Source organism: Siniperca chuatsi, linkage group LG24 (genome assembly GCF_020085105.1).
Source record: "Siniperca chuatsi isolate FFG_IHB_CAS linkage group LG24, ASM2008510v1, whole genome shotgun sequence".
Taxonomy (NCBI): domain Eukaryota; kingdom Metazoa; phylum Chordata; class Actinopteri; order Centrarchiformes; family Sinipercidae; genus Siniperca; species Siniperca chuatsi.
The window spans coordinates 15,243,723-15,260,013 of NC_058065.1; the positions used below are offsets into that span (position 1 = coordinate 15,243,723).

At 43.3% G+C, this 16,291-nt stretch overlaps 1 protein-coding gene across 2 annotated transcripts in view; it reads left to right on the plus strand.

The window, feature by feature from the left end:
* Nucleotides 1–76: 76 nt before the first annotated feature.
* The window catches only part of LOC122872304 (transmembrane protein 47-like), a 28,784-nt gene continuing 12,569 nt past the window's right edge, over nucleotides 77–16,291 (plus strand). For both annotated transcript variants that reach the window (XM_044188352.1, XM_044188353.1), the window contains exon 1: nucleotides 77–316. In XM_044188352.1, the coding sequence (XP_044044287.1) occupies nucleotides 88–316 (229 nt within the window). In that variant the 5' untranslated portion in view covers nucleotides 77–87. The remainder of the gene's footprint in view (nucleotides 317–16,291) is intronic.

Sequence of the window (16,291 nt, forward strand, 5' to 3'; positions counted from 1 at the left end):
CGCCTGGAAGTGATACATCAACACACACATCGACATCCTCCCCCCGGGTTTTGAACCGGTCCCCCTCTTCGCCTCTCCAGCCCAGCCATGTCGTCAGCTGTCACCGAGACGGAGGAGTCGGCGCGCAGCTCCCCGCTGACGCCGCTGAAGCTGGTCGGGCTGGTGTGCGTCTTCCTAGCGCTCTGCCTGGATGTGGGAGCCGTGATGAGCCCGGCGTGGGTGACTGCTGACGACCAGTACTACCTGTCCCTGTGGGAGTCCTGCTGGAAGCCGGCGAGCACCGAGAACTGGCAGTGTAACAGCACGCTGGGCTCAGGTAATGAGAGAGGGGTAAAGTCACAATGTATGGGCTCATAAAATAAAATAAAAAACAACCGCTTAATATGTTCTGTCCCGTGCGCACCGGCCAGGATAGAGGGGTTACCATGTGTCTTCTATCATGCATTAATGGGAGCTATTTATATAGTAGAGAACAAAGAGTTGTTTTGAATGACAGTAAGGAATGATGCTGAAGCCGATCATGATGATGGAGGGATGCTTCCTCATCTCTAGAAGGGCATAGGAAGAACATACCCAAAGACAATATTGTGGACTGTGGACAAGTTGTAGGAAGGTATTGTCCTGATTAGTACTGTGACTCCCCACTGTTTCTATCCAACCATAATAAAGCCTCATCCTGACAGTCCCTGTCAACATGTGACTCCACTGGGATCTCCACATTAATTACTGTGGAGGTGAAATTAAGGGCTGGAGTGCACTTAAAATAGAATTACACTAAAAATGATTTCAGAAGACTATGAAGGAAAAATGGATCATAAATAAGATGTTCTAAACAGACACTGATGCAGTTTGTTATACCTGCACCACAGGCTTCTGTTGCCAATGACATCCCCTCACATTCTTTCTCAGCCCTCCTCTTTTCCTACTCAAAAAAGCTGCAGATGTGACATTTTGAAATCACACAAACGTGTGGTAAATACTAATCCTGATGTTAATGGGCACACAAGTGGCTGACTGCCACAGGTCTTTCAGGGAGGTTATTACAGGAGAACCGGAGGTGGATGAGCAGCAAGGAAGAGGTAAATGCCTGTCACAACGAGGTGAACTACCACCAGTGGGCTGCAAACGGTCTGTGAATGCATTTGAGCTGAATGTATTAGTTGATAATTCAGACAGAAACAAATTGATAATAAATTAATTGTTTAAGTCATTTTTAAAGTTCAGGTTCTGGCTTGAAAGCAAAGACATGAGGAACATGGCAACTTTGACAAACTGGCAGGGACTGAGTGGAAAAGGGCTGGTTAATCTGCAGGGCTGACGAGGAAAGTGGGAACATGTGAGCAGGTAAGGCAGGGAAGGTCAGGTAGGTGACTGGGACTGGAGGGAAAGGGGTTACTGCAGTGCAAGATGACAAGAGGGAGTGGCTGAGACAAGCGGAAAAGTCAGAGGACATCTGGTGGACAGGTGTGGCAGTGGTTTGGTTTGGGGAGTTGATGTGGCTGGAGAGAGAGAGACAGAGAAGCAGAATGTGACAATATCTTTGAGTTTTGGACTGTTGCTGATAAGCAAAACATTTTAATATGTCAGCTTGGACTTTGGGAAACTGTGATGGCCATTTTTCACAGTTTTCTGACATTTTAGGAACCAAACCATTAATCGGTTCATCAAGAAAATAATTGACAGGTTATATTTAATATGAAAATTTCATAAATAAAGTAAGTTGCGGCCCTGAAATGCAATTTTAAGTTTTATGTATGTTAAAAAGGAATGTTGATAAAGCATCCCTCTGTGTACGTTCTAATATCTGATAGAGGATGATTATGATTTTCTTCCATTTGTCAGACTATACACAAAAAATGTTCATACACCTGAACATACTGCTGGCCATTCTGTGGAAATAAAACTAAAATAAATGTTGCTTATAACAAGCACTTTATGCCTGTTTTTGCGACTTCACCATCTAGATTATTAACGCTGCAAAACTGCCACCACCTTCATGGTAAAGTACATCAACTCTCCTGGGTGTTGCCACTTACCTGTGCCTAATGAATTCATTTGTCAACATAAGAGAAGGAAGGGATGGGGAAAAAGTGCTGGCTCGATATAGAGCTCATCGTTTCTCGCTCTTATTTTTTTTTGTTATCCTCCCCCCTCTTTTGTTGTCTAGAAAAGTGCCTTGTTGTCACGCCCAGGAGAGGTCTTGCAGTTTTGGGCAGGAGAGGAGGGGTTGATCTTGGATGTTGGATTGGTTTCCAGGGAAACAAGAGTTCATGAGCGTTACTTTAACCGAGGTGAAAGTGGCTTTATTTACTACCACTGTGACACTGGGAGCTGACTGGTGCTAATTACACATGAGGGCTTTAAAAAAGAAATCATTTAAAAGGTCTTTAGGCTGTCAGACACTGTGACAGACAATATCTATCTATCTATATCTTTGTCACACACACACTCTGTCTACCTGCAGAGCTAATATATGACCAATCCATGTCTCTGCTGCTCTCTCTGTGGATGGGATGGGATCATGATTGTCTGCGTGTGTGTGTATTTGTAGCAACTGCACAGTGTGTGTCTGTATCTGTATCCAAGTGAATGAGTGTCTGTCTTTGTGTGTATGTGTGTGTGTTTGTGTGACAGAAGGGGAGTCTGGGTCTCTGTATGTCAGCGTGTAAATTGGTGTGTGACTTTGTGTGTGTGTGTGTGTGTGCCAATAAGAGGATACCATGTTGAGCTGACCTATTTCTGGACAGTCTCCTCTGAAGCCCAACTGAATATTTCATGTCACACTCTGATTTCTCTGTTGTTGCATCTCCGCACCTCCTCTCCGAGGACCTGTGCGCACACACACACACACACACACACACACACACACACACACACACACACACACACACACACACACACACACATTCACTGACACACTTTGTGACACAACTTTCAGCAGTTTCTCTCTTTCTTTCTTTCCTTCTCACACACATACATCCAGACTCCAGACCAGGACTTTCTAATTACATGTCTTGGCATGAGAGGTTTGTGTCGGCTCATAAGTGTGTGAGCCTTACCAACACACACACATATTGATCTTAAAATATAAATCACTCTCTTGGCTTGTTAAGTTTCTGTTAATTTAGCTCATCCTTTTCATTCATTGTGATGATTCTCTTTTTGTAATGGGAAACTGAATTGATCGCCACAGACAATTTTCCTGTGGCGATCAATTCAGTCACGTCAGTAGAATCCTATGTAATGAAACCTAGTTTACTTCTCCAGCAAGTAGGCCGACCTTTAGTAACGACCTAGCAACAGAGACAATTTCTAGTCCCTGTTGAGTCAGCCAGCCAACTAGAGCTAATGCTTTCTAGAGATCGTGGGATTTCCCAAACTGAAGAAATACCACACATCTAAACACAAAACATCCTCACTAGCTCAAGGTTGTTTTAACTAAGATATCTGCTGAAAAAAAGATTTTTTTTTCCATAAACAGATTGAGCTACTATGTCCACGAATTTCACATGTATTTTTAAGATAGTAGTGCCGTGTCACCGACTCACTGGCACAGCTGATGGAGGACACCAGACCCTAATATCAAGGCATGTGATCCAGACATTTCCAATAACTCCAGAGCGTTGTAAAGTCAAAATGTACTGAAAAAAGGTAGATGTAATCATTTGGTGTGCTGTCATGTTGATTTGAGCATGTTCTAAATGTCTAGTTGACCAATCAGACTGCTTGGTCGGAACTACTTGTTGTATGATACGTTTTAAATGAGTAAAATGAAGGGATTTGAAAAGGTGTAATATGATACCGGGCCTCTAAAGGGTATGCCCAGGGTATGCATCTAAGTCTTAAATTGACAAGGGAACATCCACCAGCTCCAGACAAATGCACTGTCAATGAAACTGACCTCGCCCAAGCAACAAGCAAAATTCAGTAATGTATGCAGAGAGAGATCACGTTATTCGCATAGCTGCTAATTAATTGGACTGAGATGGAAAACCAAAGGCATAATGGAAGGATCTCACTTTGCAGAATAAAACAGAACTATTGTGTGTAGGAGTGTCTTCACTATAATGATCACAACTTGTAGTGCCATTTAACAAGTTTTAATGAACAGAGGAAGTTAATGTTACAGCTCTCGTCGTAACTATCAGCTATGCTATCCCTTAGCTAGGCTATCCGTCTCATACTGGATGTTAACATCACTTCTGTTAATAAACAATGGTAGTTGTAGTTGTATATTGTCACAAGTGACATTTCAGACATGTACCTGTGATGGCAGTATAACATGTCAGTCTCATGTATGAATAAGTGCCTGAGTCACTATGTAAAAGTCACAACAGCAATCTTAGTAGGTCAGACATAATAACATGGGGCATTTCATGCCTTTTATTAGAGATTTGACAGTAGAGAGATGACAGGAAATAAGGGAGGAGGGAGAAGGGGAATGACATACAACAAAGGTCCCCAGCCAGATGTGAATCCCACATTCACGTCATGTGGGATGGACAGATGGAACAAATTCCCATGTTAACAAATTGCGAGCGTGTACATCATCAGACAACTCAAGACGGTTGTATGATTACAGAGTTGGTCGTGTGAGGGTTAAATTAAATCTAATTACACTGAACGAGAGACTTTGGCTGATGTGAGGCATCCATGTTTGGCTGGTTTTCAGGCTCTTCCGTATTATTAAGTGCCAAGTCAGATATTATGGAGCTTTCACCAAAATCCCAGTCATAATTACAATTTGGTTTTTGGAATGAATGCTATTTTACAAGATGGATAATTCCAATATGACATGAACATGGCACAAACCCTTGGCCACCAGGGTGCCTTCATTTTTAGACTGTTCTTTTAGACATTCTTCTCATGTCAATTCAGTCTATTTTTCCCCCTTGTGGTGTAGGGCCAAATAGAAAAAGAATCTAAATTAAATAAATTCAGACCAGCACTCTATATTTTTTTTTATTAATGCCAACTGCATGGATGAAATTATGAATATTAAGCAAAAAACTTTACATACAGCAAGTGAACAAATAGGAATTAAATGACAACTTAAAGCTGCTATAATCAATATTTTTATGTTAATGCATCAAATGATGTGTGATGTGAAAGGTGTCATTTGTAGTGGTGAATCCACAGAGAATTATCAACCGACTCTAGACCTGTCACGATAACTACTTTTGTTGGACGATATGCTGCTCACTATCACGTCGATGCACACTTGAGAATAGAAGGAATAGAAGTACTAAGCAAATCAAAATATAATACACTATAATACAAGTCAGATAAATTAAGTACAAAGTGGATATAAGTATAAAAGCTAAAATACGTGCCAGCAATAACTGCTATAAACAATATTATTGTCATTTTAAGGGCATTTGCATGGCATTCCATTGCTTTCATTTGCATACAGCAAGGGAGAGATAGAGAAAACTTTAGCCAAATAATCACAAACTCACTACAGGGACATTGAATATTTGAAGTAAAAAAGTTTTTTGAAAATCTACAAAGGGAGAGAGAAGATCAGACGAACTATTTAAATATTTACAAGATCAAATAAACTTTTTAAATATTTACAAGCTATACGAACATTGTAATCCAGAGATCCAGAGAGAAAGAGTGAGAGAGAAGCTCAAACCTGCCTGCCCCATACGAGACGAGATGCGGCGCTATTGGCAGAAGAGCCGAGGTCTGCAATTACTCTGCGCAGCATGCATGGGAATGAATTACAATATAATATATGAATATATTTCTTGCCATTTACCTGATGGTCTCAATAGGTCGCTACATTTGTCACTAGTTGCTTTTTAGAAATAAAGCTGAAAAGTCACTAAATTTAGCGAGAAAGTTGCCAAATTGGTAACACTGCTTGAGCACCGCCCACGGTGAAACTCCACACAGAGGGCAGACAACGAGAGGACAGAAGCAGTGCGACCAGAAATGACAGCAAAATGTGTCTCAGCATAGATTTTTCTTTTCATTCAAACATTTAAGCACTGCACCCCAAGTCTTGTTTACACACATAAAGGGCCAGGTGGGAGACTTTGGGTGGGCCCGGGGGCTGGACATGTGCGGAGCTGAGGGCCTCGGGCGGATGGCCTGGGGGCTGGACATGTGCAGAGCTGAGGGCCTCGGGCGGACGACCCGGGGGCTGGACATGTGCGGAGCTGAGGGCCTTGGGCGGACGACCCGGGGGCTGGACATGTGCGGAGCTGAGGGCCTCGGGCGGACGACCCGGGGGCTGGACATGTGCGGAGCTGAGGGCCTCGGGCGGACGACCCGGGGGCTGGACAGGTGGAGAGCTGATCTCCTGAGGTCTGTGACGAAGACTGACACCATCTGGAGGCCTGGCGGAATGCCGGTGGCACAGGAGGGAGGTCCCAGGAGGCTGGCGGTGAAGACGCAGAGTCATAGGAGGCCGGCCACGAAGGCGGGACCCCTCGGGATGCCGGTGCCGAAGGCGGACCCCTCGGGAGGCCGGCAGTGAAGGCGGGACCCCTCGGGAGGCCGGAGAACCAGATTAGGGCCCGGCAACAGGACAGCCGGACAGATAACTGGCGGCGGGACAGCAGGACAGGAAGCCGGCGATGGAGAGACTGGTAGAGGAGCTGGCAGAACCAGTAATGTCTGGGAACCTGGAGCCTGCCACTCCGAAATGGAGGATACTGCTGCGATCCAGCAGAGAATTCAGTGACATGCGGTGACCCGGGGCAGGTGAGCAGCTGGGCAGTGGGGAGGCAAGCAGCTGGGCAGCAGGGCATGCGAGCAGCTGGATCGCGGTGCAGGCGAGCAACTGTAGGAGTCACGCTTCCTCTTGGAGTGTTTTCCAGAAGGCGCACAGAAAGCAACAGACTGAGGTGCCCCCTGGCTTGCAGGCTGAGATGCTGACTGGAGACTAGCATGTAGGAGGTAAGTATGTAGGGATATGAACTGGAGGCCAGCAGGCTGGGGTGCAGGCTGATGGCTGGCAGGCCGGGGTGCAGTCTGATGGCTGCGAGGACCACCGAGAGCTAGGCGGGTGCCTAGGTATGGGTTCGGGACTGGGACCGGTTGAGGAGTAGCCAGCTGGGTGGCAGGCTGGGGTGTCTGGGTTTGGAGGAAGTCCGTGAGCCACCCAGGGATGGCCTCCCTCAGCCCAGGCGATGTCGAGAGTCTGGTTTGGACCCAACCTTTGATTGCCTCTCTGCGGGACTCGTCATGCATTTCCTCCCATATGTCCCTCCCATATGGCACACCAGATCTCGGACCATCTGGTCCGCTTCCTCGGACAACTCTGCTGGGTCCATGATTGGTGGGGTCATTCTGTCGTATGTGCTGTGTAGTGGCATGTGGACCCAAAAGCAGATGACCAGGAAGCGGTATCAGGGTGAAGTAGCCGGATGGCTACAGTGTTTATTAAGGGTGATGTGGTTTACAGGTAGGTACAGGCAGATCGGTAGGCAGACAGGTAAACAAACAGACAGATAGGTTACCGGCTGGCAGTGGTGTAAGCAAGGAAGCGAGTCCAAGGTGGCAGAACAGTTCACTAGGGAGCTGGCAAATTACAAAAATCCAGAATCCAACCAAGGTCCACGGGAGACAAAGAATCCAAAACAGAACTCACTGTAAAAATGCTGGGGAACTGGGCACTGGAACCATGTACACAACGTACACAACGTGTACACACACACACACACACACACACACACACACACACACACACACACACACACACACACACACACACACACACACACACACACACACACACACACACACACACACACACACACACACACACACACACACACACACACACACACAATGCAGGACCAACAACGACCCCACACTGAACAAAGACAGAGATCCAGACTAAATACCCTAGGGGAAGTGAGACAACGAGACACAGGTGCAACCAATTAAGGAAGGGCCAACAATCAAAACTGGAGGGAAAACAAAGCCAGGAAGTAAAACCACAAGACACACAAGGGAAGGAGAATACTACAAAATAAAACAGGAAATGAAAAACCTTAAACTACCACATATTGAGGTCAGCAAAAATCATCAAAGTCGTGTCCATATATTGTACAATAAATCAGTAACTTAATTATTGCGACAGGCCTAACCGAATCTGAAGTTCCCCTCAGCTGAGAGTGTTTCGTCTTTCAGCTCATTGTTTTGGTTTTAGGGCCGGCAACTTTACTGCTCAGCAGTGAGAGTGAAGCACCACTTGTTTCCAGCAGCACCAGTTTTCAATAAAAAACCCACCTCTAAAAACTCACTTGACACTACCTGCTCAGCACCAAACAGCAGACAGACACAGTTAGTGACTAGCTGGTGAACATAGTGGAGCATTTAGCAACTAAAGAGCCAGATATTTCCCTCAGGAATTGCTATAGACCAGAAACAGAGCTAAAAGGAGTATTGGACTTACATTCATCAGGTGAACACAAACATGACTCCAAATGAATACTGATGTTGCTCTGTATCTGCTGGATGTGTAAATAGCCAACTGAATGCTAAGAAGTTCGCCATATCAACTTCATGAGTTATAATATATATGTGAACTTTGCATCTTGTTTGTGCTGCCAAAAACAAAATCAGTTAATGCAGATTCAACATAATATCATTCTATTCTTGTGCACTGTCGGACATTAGAAAACAGGCAGCTGAATTGTCTTATAAAAGATGAAACTGTGAGAAGAAATAATTTTTCTTCATGCATTTCATTACTCTTTTCTCGCTGCTGTTCTCCAGCAGTGCCACCACTTCCTTCCGCACACATTGTGGCTCTTTCAATAAAGCTGTAAAAAACATGTATGTACCAGAATGACAAAAAGCCATAACTTTAACACATAGATGAAGCAATGTTACATATGTCTGAAAAGAGATAAAGGGATTTTTGATATTGATGATAGTATGGAAACTTAAATAGCTGAACACCAACCAGTGTATGAGATCAAGTCAGCTCCACACAGAAATCCTGGAGTTGAATGTTTGGCAAATGGGACATGGCTTCAAATGAAAAATTTTATACAGTAGTGGGCATTTGGCCTTATAGGCAGACATCAAGGGAATCTCTACCTGTCAAACACACACACACCCATACACCATGCTCTGTTGAAAGCTGTTTGAACTCTAAGAAGTTCCACCTGGAAGCCAACCTACTTTTGTTCCTCTATTCTCTCTCTGCCTCACAGTCACTCCTTCTCTTGCCTCCTTACATCCTCCTGTCACCTCCTCCTCCTCTCCTATAGTCATTCATCTATCCTGTTGTTCCTTCCGTCTTCCTCCTTTTCTCATCTGCTCTTCCTCTCCCCCACCCTTTTCCCCCCATTCATTTTTTCCTTTGTTTTCTTACACTTTAAAATCCATCAAATAAACAAACATCTATTTTTCATTGCTTTTTTCAGTCAAAAAATGCAACACCAACAGCTTAAAATGAAATAAATTGCTTAGAAAAAAAGATGTGCAATTGCTACCAGTAGGTTTGTCATTTACCTGACCTTGAGAGAAGACTTCCCAGGCTCATTGTTGGATTTGGTTACAGCCTGAGATACCATTGCTAAAAAACATACAATGTTTTCTCTTTTTCTCACACTGTATTTTGTTTAGAATTATGAAAATGGGTGATCTTTTTCAGCTTATTAGCAAATTGTGCATGTGGTAATATTAACACATTTAAGAATAAATGCCAAAAGATGTACACAATTTTGTAAACAGATGTGATTTTAAACAGATTTAGTGGAAAGTGGTGTCGGTTTTGGCTTGTTTTGACCCACATTCACCAGTCTTTGTTGTCACAGATTTGAGATCAGTCACCACTGAAGACCTAAATGTTGCCTCCTCGCTCTCTGCCCTTCCCATCTTTCTCTATCAGTCTATTGATCCATCCGTTGCTTTTACTCCCCGGCCTTTTTCATTTACTCTTAAATGAATTGTCTTTTTCTCAATACTCAGCCCTCCTCCCATTTCTTTTTTCTTTCTCATTTTTGTTTATTCCTCTTTCCCTTTTCTCTCCTTTCTTCCTCTCTTCCTTCCTTCCTGTCCCTCTCTCCTCCCCGAGGGCTTCAGTGTTATATTTCTAATGTTAATCATTTTCCCTTTCAAATTTCACCATTCTCTTCCTCAACACTCTCCTCTCCATCTCCATCTCTCCTTTCCATTTCCCCCAGGGTCAAGTCGGTCCCCCTTTTCCTACTCTCCCTCTTCCCCTTCTCTCCTACCCCCTCCTTCCCTTCCCCTCCTCTCCTCTGACTCCATCTCTCCTCTCAGTGTGCTGAGCCCCCAGAGACGCCCGTTCTATTTGTAGCGGCTGAACGAGGAATGGGAAATGATGTGGCATTCGTTTCTGTGGCAGACAGACAGACAGGGGAATAGCCAGGAATATAGCTCCCACTTGCCATCCCAAATACACACACACACACACACACTGGGGCATGATTTCGAAAGGGATGTGCATGTGCCCAAACATACATAATCCTTTTGGTGGATGCAAATCAAGCTTTCTTCAAAGCATTTACACTATCACAGCAGCAGCATGTGGCAGCACATAAAAAGCCTTTAAAAGTCTTATCTATGGACATAAAAGAACAAAACTGTCTCAAATACAGTTATTCCTCAGGTATTAACTCTCAATTATTATATTTTTGTTCTGGTTTATCAGCTTTTTCATATTTGGTTGTTAAATCTAAGCATTAAAAAAGACCTTCAAAAGTTTTAAATATACTGTGGGAAATATAGGGGTTTCAGACCAATTAACACATAGCACCCCTGAAAAACCTCAAAATCACATCTCTGGGGTCTCGATTTCTGGGTCTCAGAAATCAAACTGATTATTTTCTATTTGTCTACATTGTAAAGTTTATTTTAAAGCTGAAACAATTCATTGGTTAACTGATTAGTCGATCAACAGAAAATTAATCTGCAATAATTTTGATATTGTAAACTGAATAACTTTGGGTTTTGGACTGATGGTCAGACAGAATAAGACATTTGAATACAATTGAAGTACTAAACAATAAATTGGCTAATCTAAAAATGATTCATCGATGACTATCATTAGTTGTAGTGATACTTTATAACTTGAAAGCATCACAGGCAGTAAGTAACAGTGAACACTAGGGGGCTAATGGAAATGTGGAAACATGGAAAGAGTCTACAGCCAAGCTAGTAGCTCTGTCAGGCTTTATTCAGGCACAATGGTGCTAAATATTGATGCCAACATGCTAACATGCTCACAATGACAATGCCAACAGGCTGTGTTGTTTGTTGTTGTTGTTTGCAGGTATGTTTGTCATGTTCACACTCCTTAGTTTAGCTTGTAAGCATGGTAAAATTTGCTAATTAACACAAAACACAAAGTACAGCTAAGGCTGATGGAATGTCATTAGCTTTGCAGGTATTCGGTCAAAAGCCCAAGTATTGGGCAAATTAAAATTTTGACCTGATGATGGTGCTATCATGAATGTGTGTACCACACTTTGTGAGGATCAAAGTCATTAGGATTCATCCTCTGGGTACTATGAATGTCTGTATACAATTTCACAGCAATCAATTCAATAGTTGTTGAGATATTTCAGTCTGGACCAAAGCCACATTGCTAGCATAGCTAAAAATGAATAGTCCTTAAGCATTCCTAAACGTATCACTATACAAACTGTATTTGGAGACATGCTAGTCAGTGTTACATATGCAGACAGTACAGGCAGACAGGTGCAGTTCAATGATTTATTGTCGCTTAATGGCAGGTACAGGTAGGCAGACTGGTAGACAGGGAGGTAGATAGTAAACCAGTAACAGGTAGGTAGGCATATAGCAAACAGGTAATAGGCGGGCAGATACTGGTCCAAATGGCAGGTAACAAGAGCAGAAGTCAACATAGCAACTGAGACGAACTGACCAAAAACAAAGGAATCACAGAGACTAAATACACAAGTGAGGGAAGATAACAAGATACAGGTGAAACTATTCAGGGCGGGGCAGACAATCACACAGGCGGGAAAACACACATTGGCAGGTGTGGAGTAGAAGACCTCAGGTGGACGGTCTCTGGGCAGGACAGTAGCGAAGCTAGAGACCTCAGGAGGCTGGACAAGTGCCTCTGGAGGTCGACGACAAAGGTGAAACCCCTCTGGAGGTTGGACTGGATGCTGGCGGCTTAGACAGAAGCCCTCTGGAGGTCGGCGATGAAGGCGAAACCCCTCTGGAGGCTGGCGGCGAAGGCGGTACCCCTTGGGTGGCTGGCAGCGGAGACAGAACTGGAGGATCAGGAGGCTGTTGCAGCCCAGGAACTGGTGATTGCAGCAGCTCAGGATCAGGAGACTGCTGCAGCTCAGGAACAGGGGACAGCCATGGCTCCGCAGGAACTGGAGACTGCTGCAGCTGCGGCTCAGCAAATTGCTGTAGATCAGGAACTGGATACAATGGCAGCTCAGGAACAGGAGACTGTTGCAGCTCAGGAACTGGGTACAGCTGCAGCTCAGGAACAGGAGACAGCTGCAGAACTGGCAGAGGACGAAGAGCTGTGCAGCGGTGAGGATGAGGTCTGTGGGTATAGAGGAAGTCTGTGACCCACTCAGGAATGGCTGTGAAAGTCATTGATGACATGACGTCGGTGGGAACCCCGCTTTCTAGGAGGGGCCGTTTTGTAGGCTAACCGGGTTCCACAGAAAGGAGACTCCCGGGAATTGTCTGTGGTGAAATCCGGCAGGTGGCTAACCAACTCAGGACCAATGAAATTGGATGGGCAGGTAGTAAACTAGCTGGTTTAGGACAGGCAGGTTGCAGGCTCATGAACCCAGGAGTGCAGGCTGGTGGCTAACAGGCCGGAACTCAGGCTGAGGTGCAAGCACAAGGCTAGCAGACTGAGGTGCAGGCTGGGAAGCAGGCTGAGGTCTGTGGGTATAGAGGAAGTCTGTGACCCACTCAGGAATGGCTGTGAAAGTCATTGATGGCCTTTCTCCACGTTCTTTGAGGCACATCAGGGTACAAATGATGTCGTACTGTTCCTCAGAAAAGTATGCTAGGTCCATAATGTGGTCACTTTGTACTGTTACAGTTGGCAAGCAGGGCAACAGGGAAAGGACCCAAATGCAGACAGAGGAGGCAGAACAATGACTTTAGTGATTTATTTGAAGGCAGGCACAGGTAGGTAGACTGGTAGACAAGCAGGCAGGTACACCGGTTGGCATGCAGGCAGGCAAGTAGACAGGCAGCAAACAGGTAACAGACAGGCAGGCAGATAATAAACAGGTAACAGGCAAGTAGATACTGGTCCAAATGGCAGTAAACAAGAGTCAACATAGCAACTGAGACGAACTGACCACGAACAAAGGAATCAAAGAGACTGAATACACAGTATGTTCCCTCACTTGTGTATTACAAGATACAGGTGAAACTAATCACGTCGGGGCAGACAATCACACAGGCGGGAAAACACACATTGGCAAGAAGGAAAGTAGCACAAGATACATGAGGAAAATAAAACAGGAAATGACTAAACTCAAACCCTCAAACCATGACAGTCAGCTGCTAAACTTGAAATGATCCCACTGTATAAACTGTGAATCTCAGCAGCTCAGAAGTGTGCAGAAAAGCTCAGAAAGGTCAGTTATGTTAAATCCTGGTGCCAGTAATTCATGAAGGCATCCACACTTTGCCAGCTATGTCTAAATTACCCAGGATTCTTAGTGTGATCCTCTGCCAACAAGGTGAGCTGAGCACATGGAAACAAAAGTGAACATAATCCACTGAAAAAATAAAGGGTTCTGCAGTTGTGTTCCCCTACAGTACCCTGAAGCACAGCGCTTTTGTCAGCAGCCACCTCTGAACCTTTTTCAAAAATGTATTTTTACCCTTTGCATCTGGTATTGATTCAGAGGTAATTGATGGTTGTGGTACTGAGCTCTGTGGGTACGGGTTTGCAAACTGGACCTGCTCAGGACTTATATGATGTTTAATTGTGTGTTCGACAGTTATTTGCAATGTGTGGCTGATGTAGGCCCACACTGTTATGTAAGTACTGCACATGGCACCTGATTGTTAGATTGGCATATGGACTAGAGTAACCTTGGCAGTGTTATTATTAATGTCATGATTAAAATGTTAAAATGACAACTAACAATGATAAATGTACTGTATGTGCGTACTATGAGCTACAGGACTGATGTGTTCTGTTTTGGATACAGAAACCCAAAATACTACAGCAGCTAATCATCGTGACAGCTTGGAGTGGCTTTACAGTAAAGAAAAAATGTGACAGTGCAGTGCAGTAATCCTGTCACATGGCAAACAGTCAGATTACAGCAAGAGGTATGTCTCTCTGTGCGAGTGAGAAAGAGAAAGGGAGATTTACAGCACAGCACAGTGTGGGTCTCTGTGTGAGAAAGACTAATTTGCAAGTTACTTAAACAAAGAGAGAAAGAGAGAAAAAGGATCCTCCCTTTTTATATGGTATGGTAGAGAAGTGCAAGTTACTGTAGATGTGTCATATACTTTAATATTTACTCCAAAACAAAAATAGAAATGCAACTTTAAGTGATAAAAACTTTACATTCAAAATAGGGATGCACTTAGCCGATACTGACCTTATTAAGAGGGTCGGGATTGTGACTGATCCACATGAGATACAATTTCTTCATCAATATTGTAAAATTCAGTGGTTACACATCAGTTAAATTCCTTATGTCTGCCGATTCTGTTTGTAGCACCGCAACAATCCCATGCAATGAGGTATACAGATGAAGCAAAAGAGATAGTCAACTATTCCATACACAATACAATTCTGTCAGAGCATAAATAAAATGCTAATGTTCCAATATTTTAGGCAAGTAAGCAACATAAGTAAGACTTTCATGTCTGTGCCTATAAATAGTGAATTACTGTAAGATAATGTTATGTTAAATTATACATGAATCTCAGATGGCTCCATCTTTCTAGTTCAATACCTGTATGGTGATAGTCGGAACCTTGTACAGTAAATGTGTGCTATTTATGATCATTTATAAATGATCTTTAATGTAGGGTCTACTGTTTGTATACAGCAGATGGACAGTTATCATGTGTCTTGTATTTGCTTACCTCCTTTGCTTGCTCCCTTTTTTCTCATCTCTTCTCAGTCAGCACTGATATAATCATCACCTCCATTTCTTGAACCAGGTGTAATACACAATGACCAAATACTTATTCAAGAGTAGAAGCACATGACCTGAACAATTTATATTGGTAGAAAAGCATTTGCCATTTTTAGCAAATTATTTGTGTGAGACTTTTTTTGTCAAGTGATTTTCAGCAGTAATAATTCAGCTTAAGATGGTCTGTCTCATAATATGTTTAATTCATTAGTTACCATTTCAGGCGGGAAAATTTACATTAGGATGTTATAGATCATATCTACACTATACTATATCACTTTGTGTGCCTCAATAAAAATACCATTGATAGACAATACAATGTGTAATTAATTGAGCAGTGACATAGCCAATAAAGCATAGGCTAACTAGTTTCTAACAAGTGAACTTACACCTATATAACAGGAATGTCCTTGGGGATAGCAGAACCAGTCAATTTCCTGGTTACATGAGGACTGGGGAGTGAGCACTCATAAAGGGAAGTAGCCAGAGGGAATACCCTGAGTTTACATTTAGTGTTACTATAAGTCAATTCAGTTTTATTTGTATAGCACATTTCATACACAGGTAAACTCAATGTGCTTTACAGTAAAACATAGAAAACATTAAACAAGATGAGAGATTACTAAGATATTAGGGCATTAAAATAGATTTTTTAATTACAGGAAACAGGTAAAAGGGGTAAATTAGCTTTACTTAGGGCTATCTCACCTGCTAGCCTTAACTAGCCAGAGTTTCACTGCAGTTTGGTTTTTATCATTGTTTTCTAGCTCCTGCAAATTGTACATGCCCCAGGCAGATTACAGGCAGATTCTGTTTTAAATGTGTGCAAAACTAAAACGTCTCTCTCCCCACATTTCCTCTCTCTCTCTGCGCTATCAAAATAAAGGTAAAAATGCCAAAACTAATAAAAACTAATATTCCCCAACACATGTATTTGATTCAGGTGCCTTACAGAGCCGCTAGTGGGCTGTAGACTCTTGGCCTAAGGCATAAACTGATGGAATACACATTTACTAAATGTTGATGTCCTGAAGTGAGAAATATGTAAATGTGTGAGACAGAGAGATATGATTCTCACTGAACTATGGCTGATGACATTTGTTTACACTTCTGATTGGTTATTTGATGCCTTCTGGTTTTACGCTGACTTTTGATTGGTTGAGGCTGCTTTCACAGAG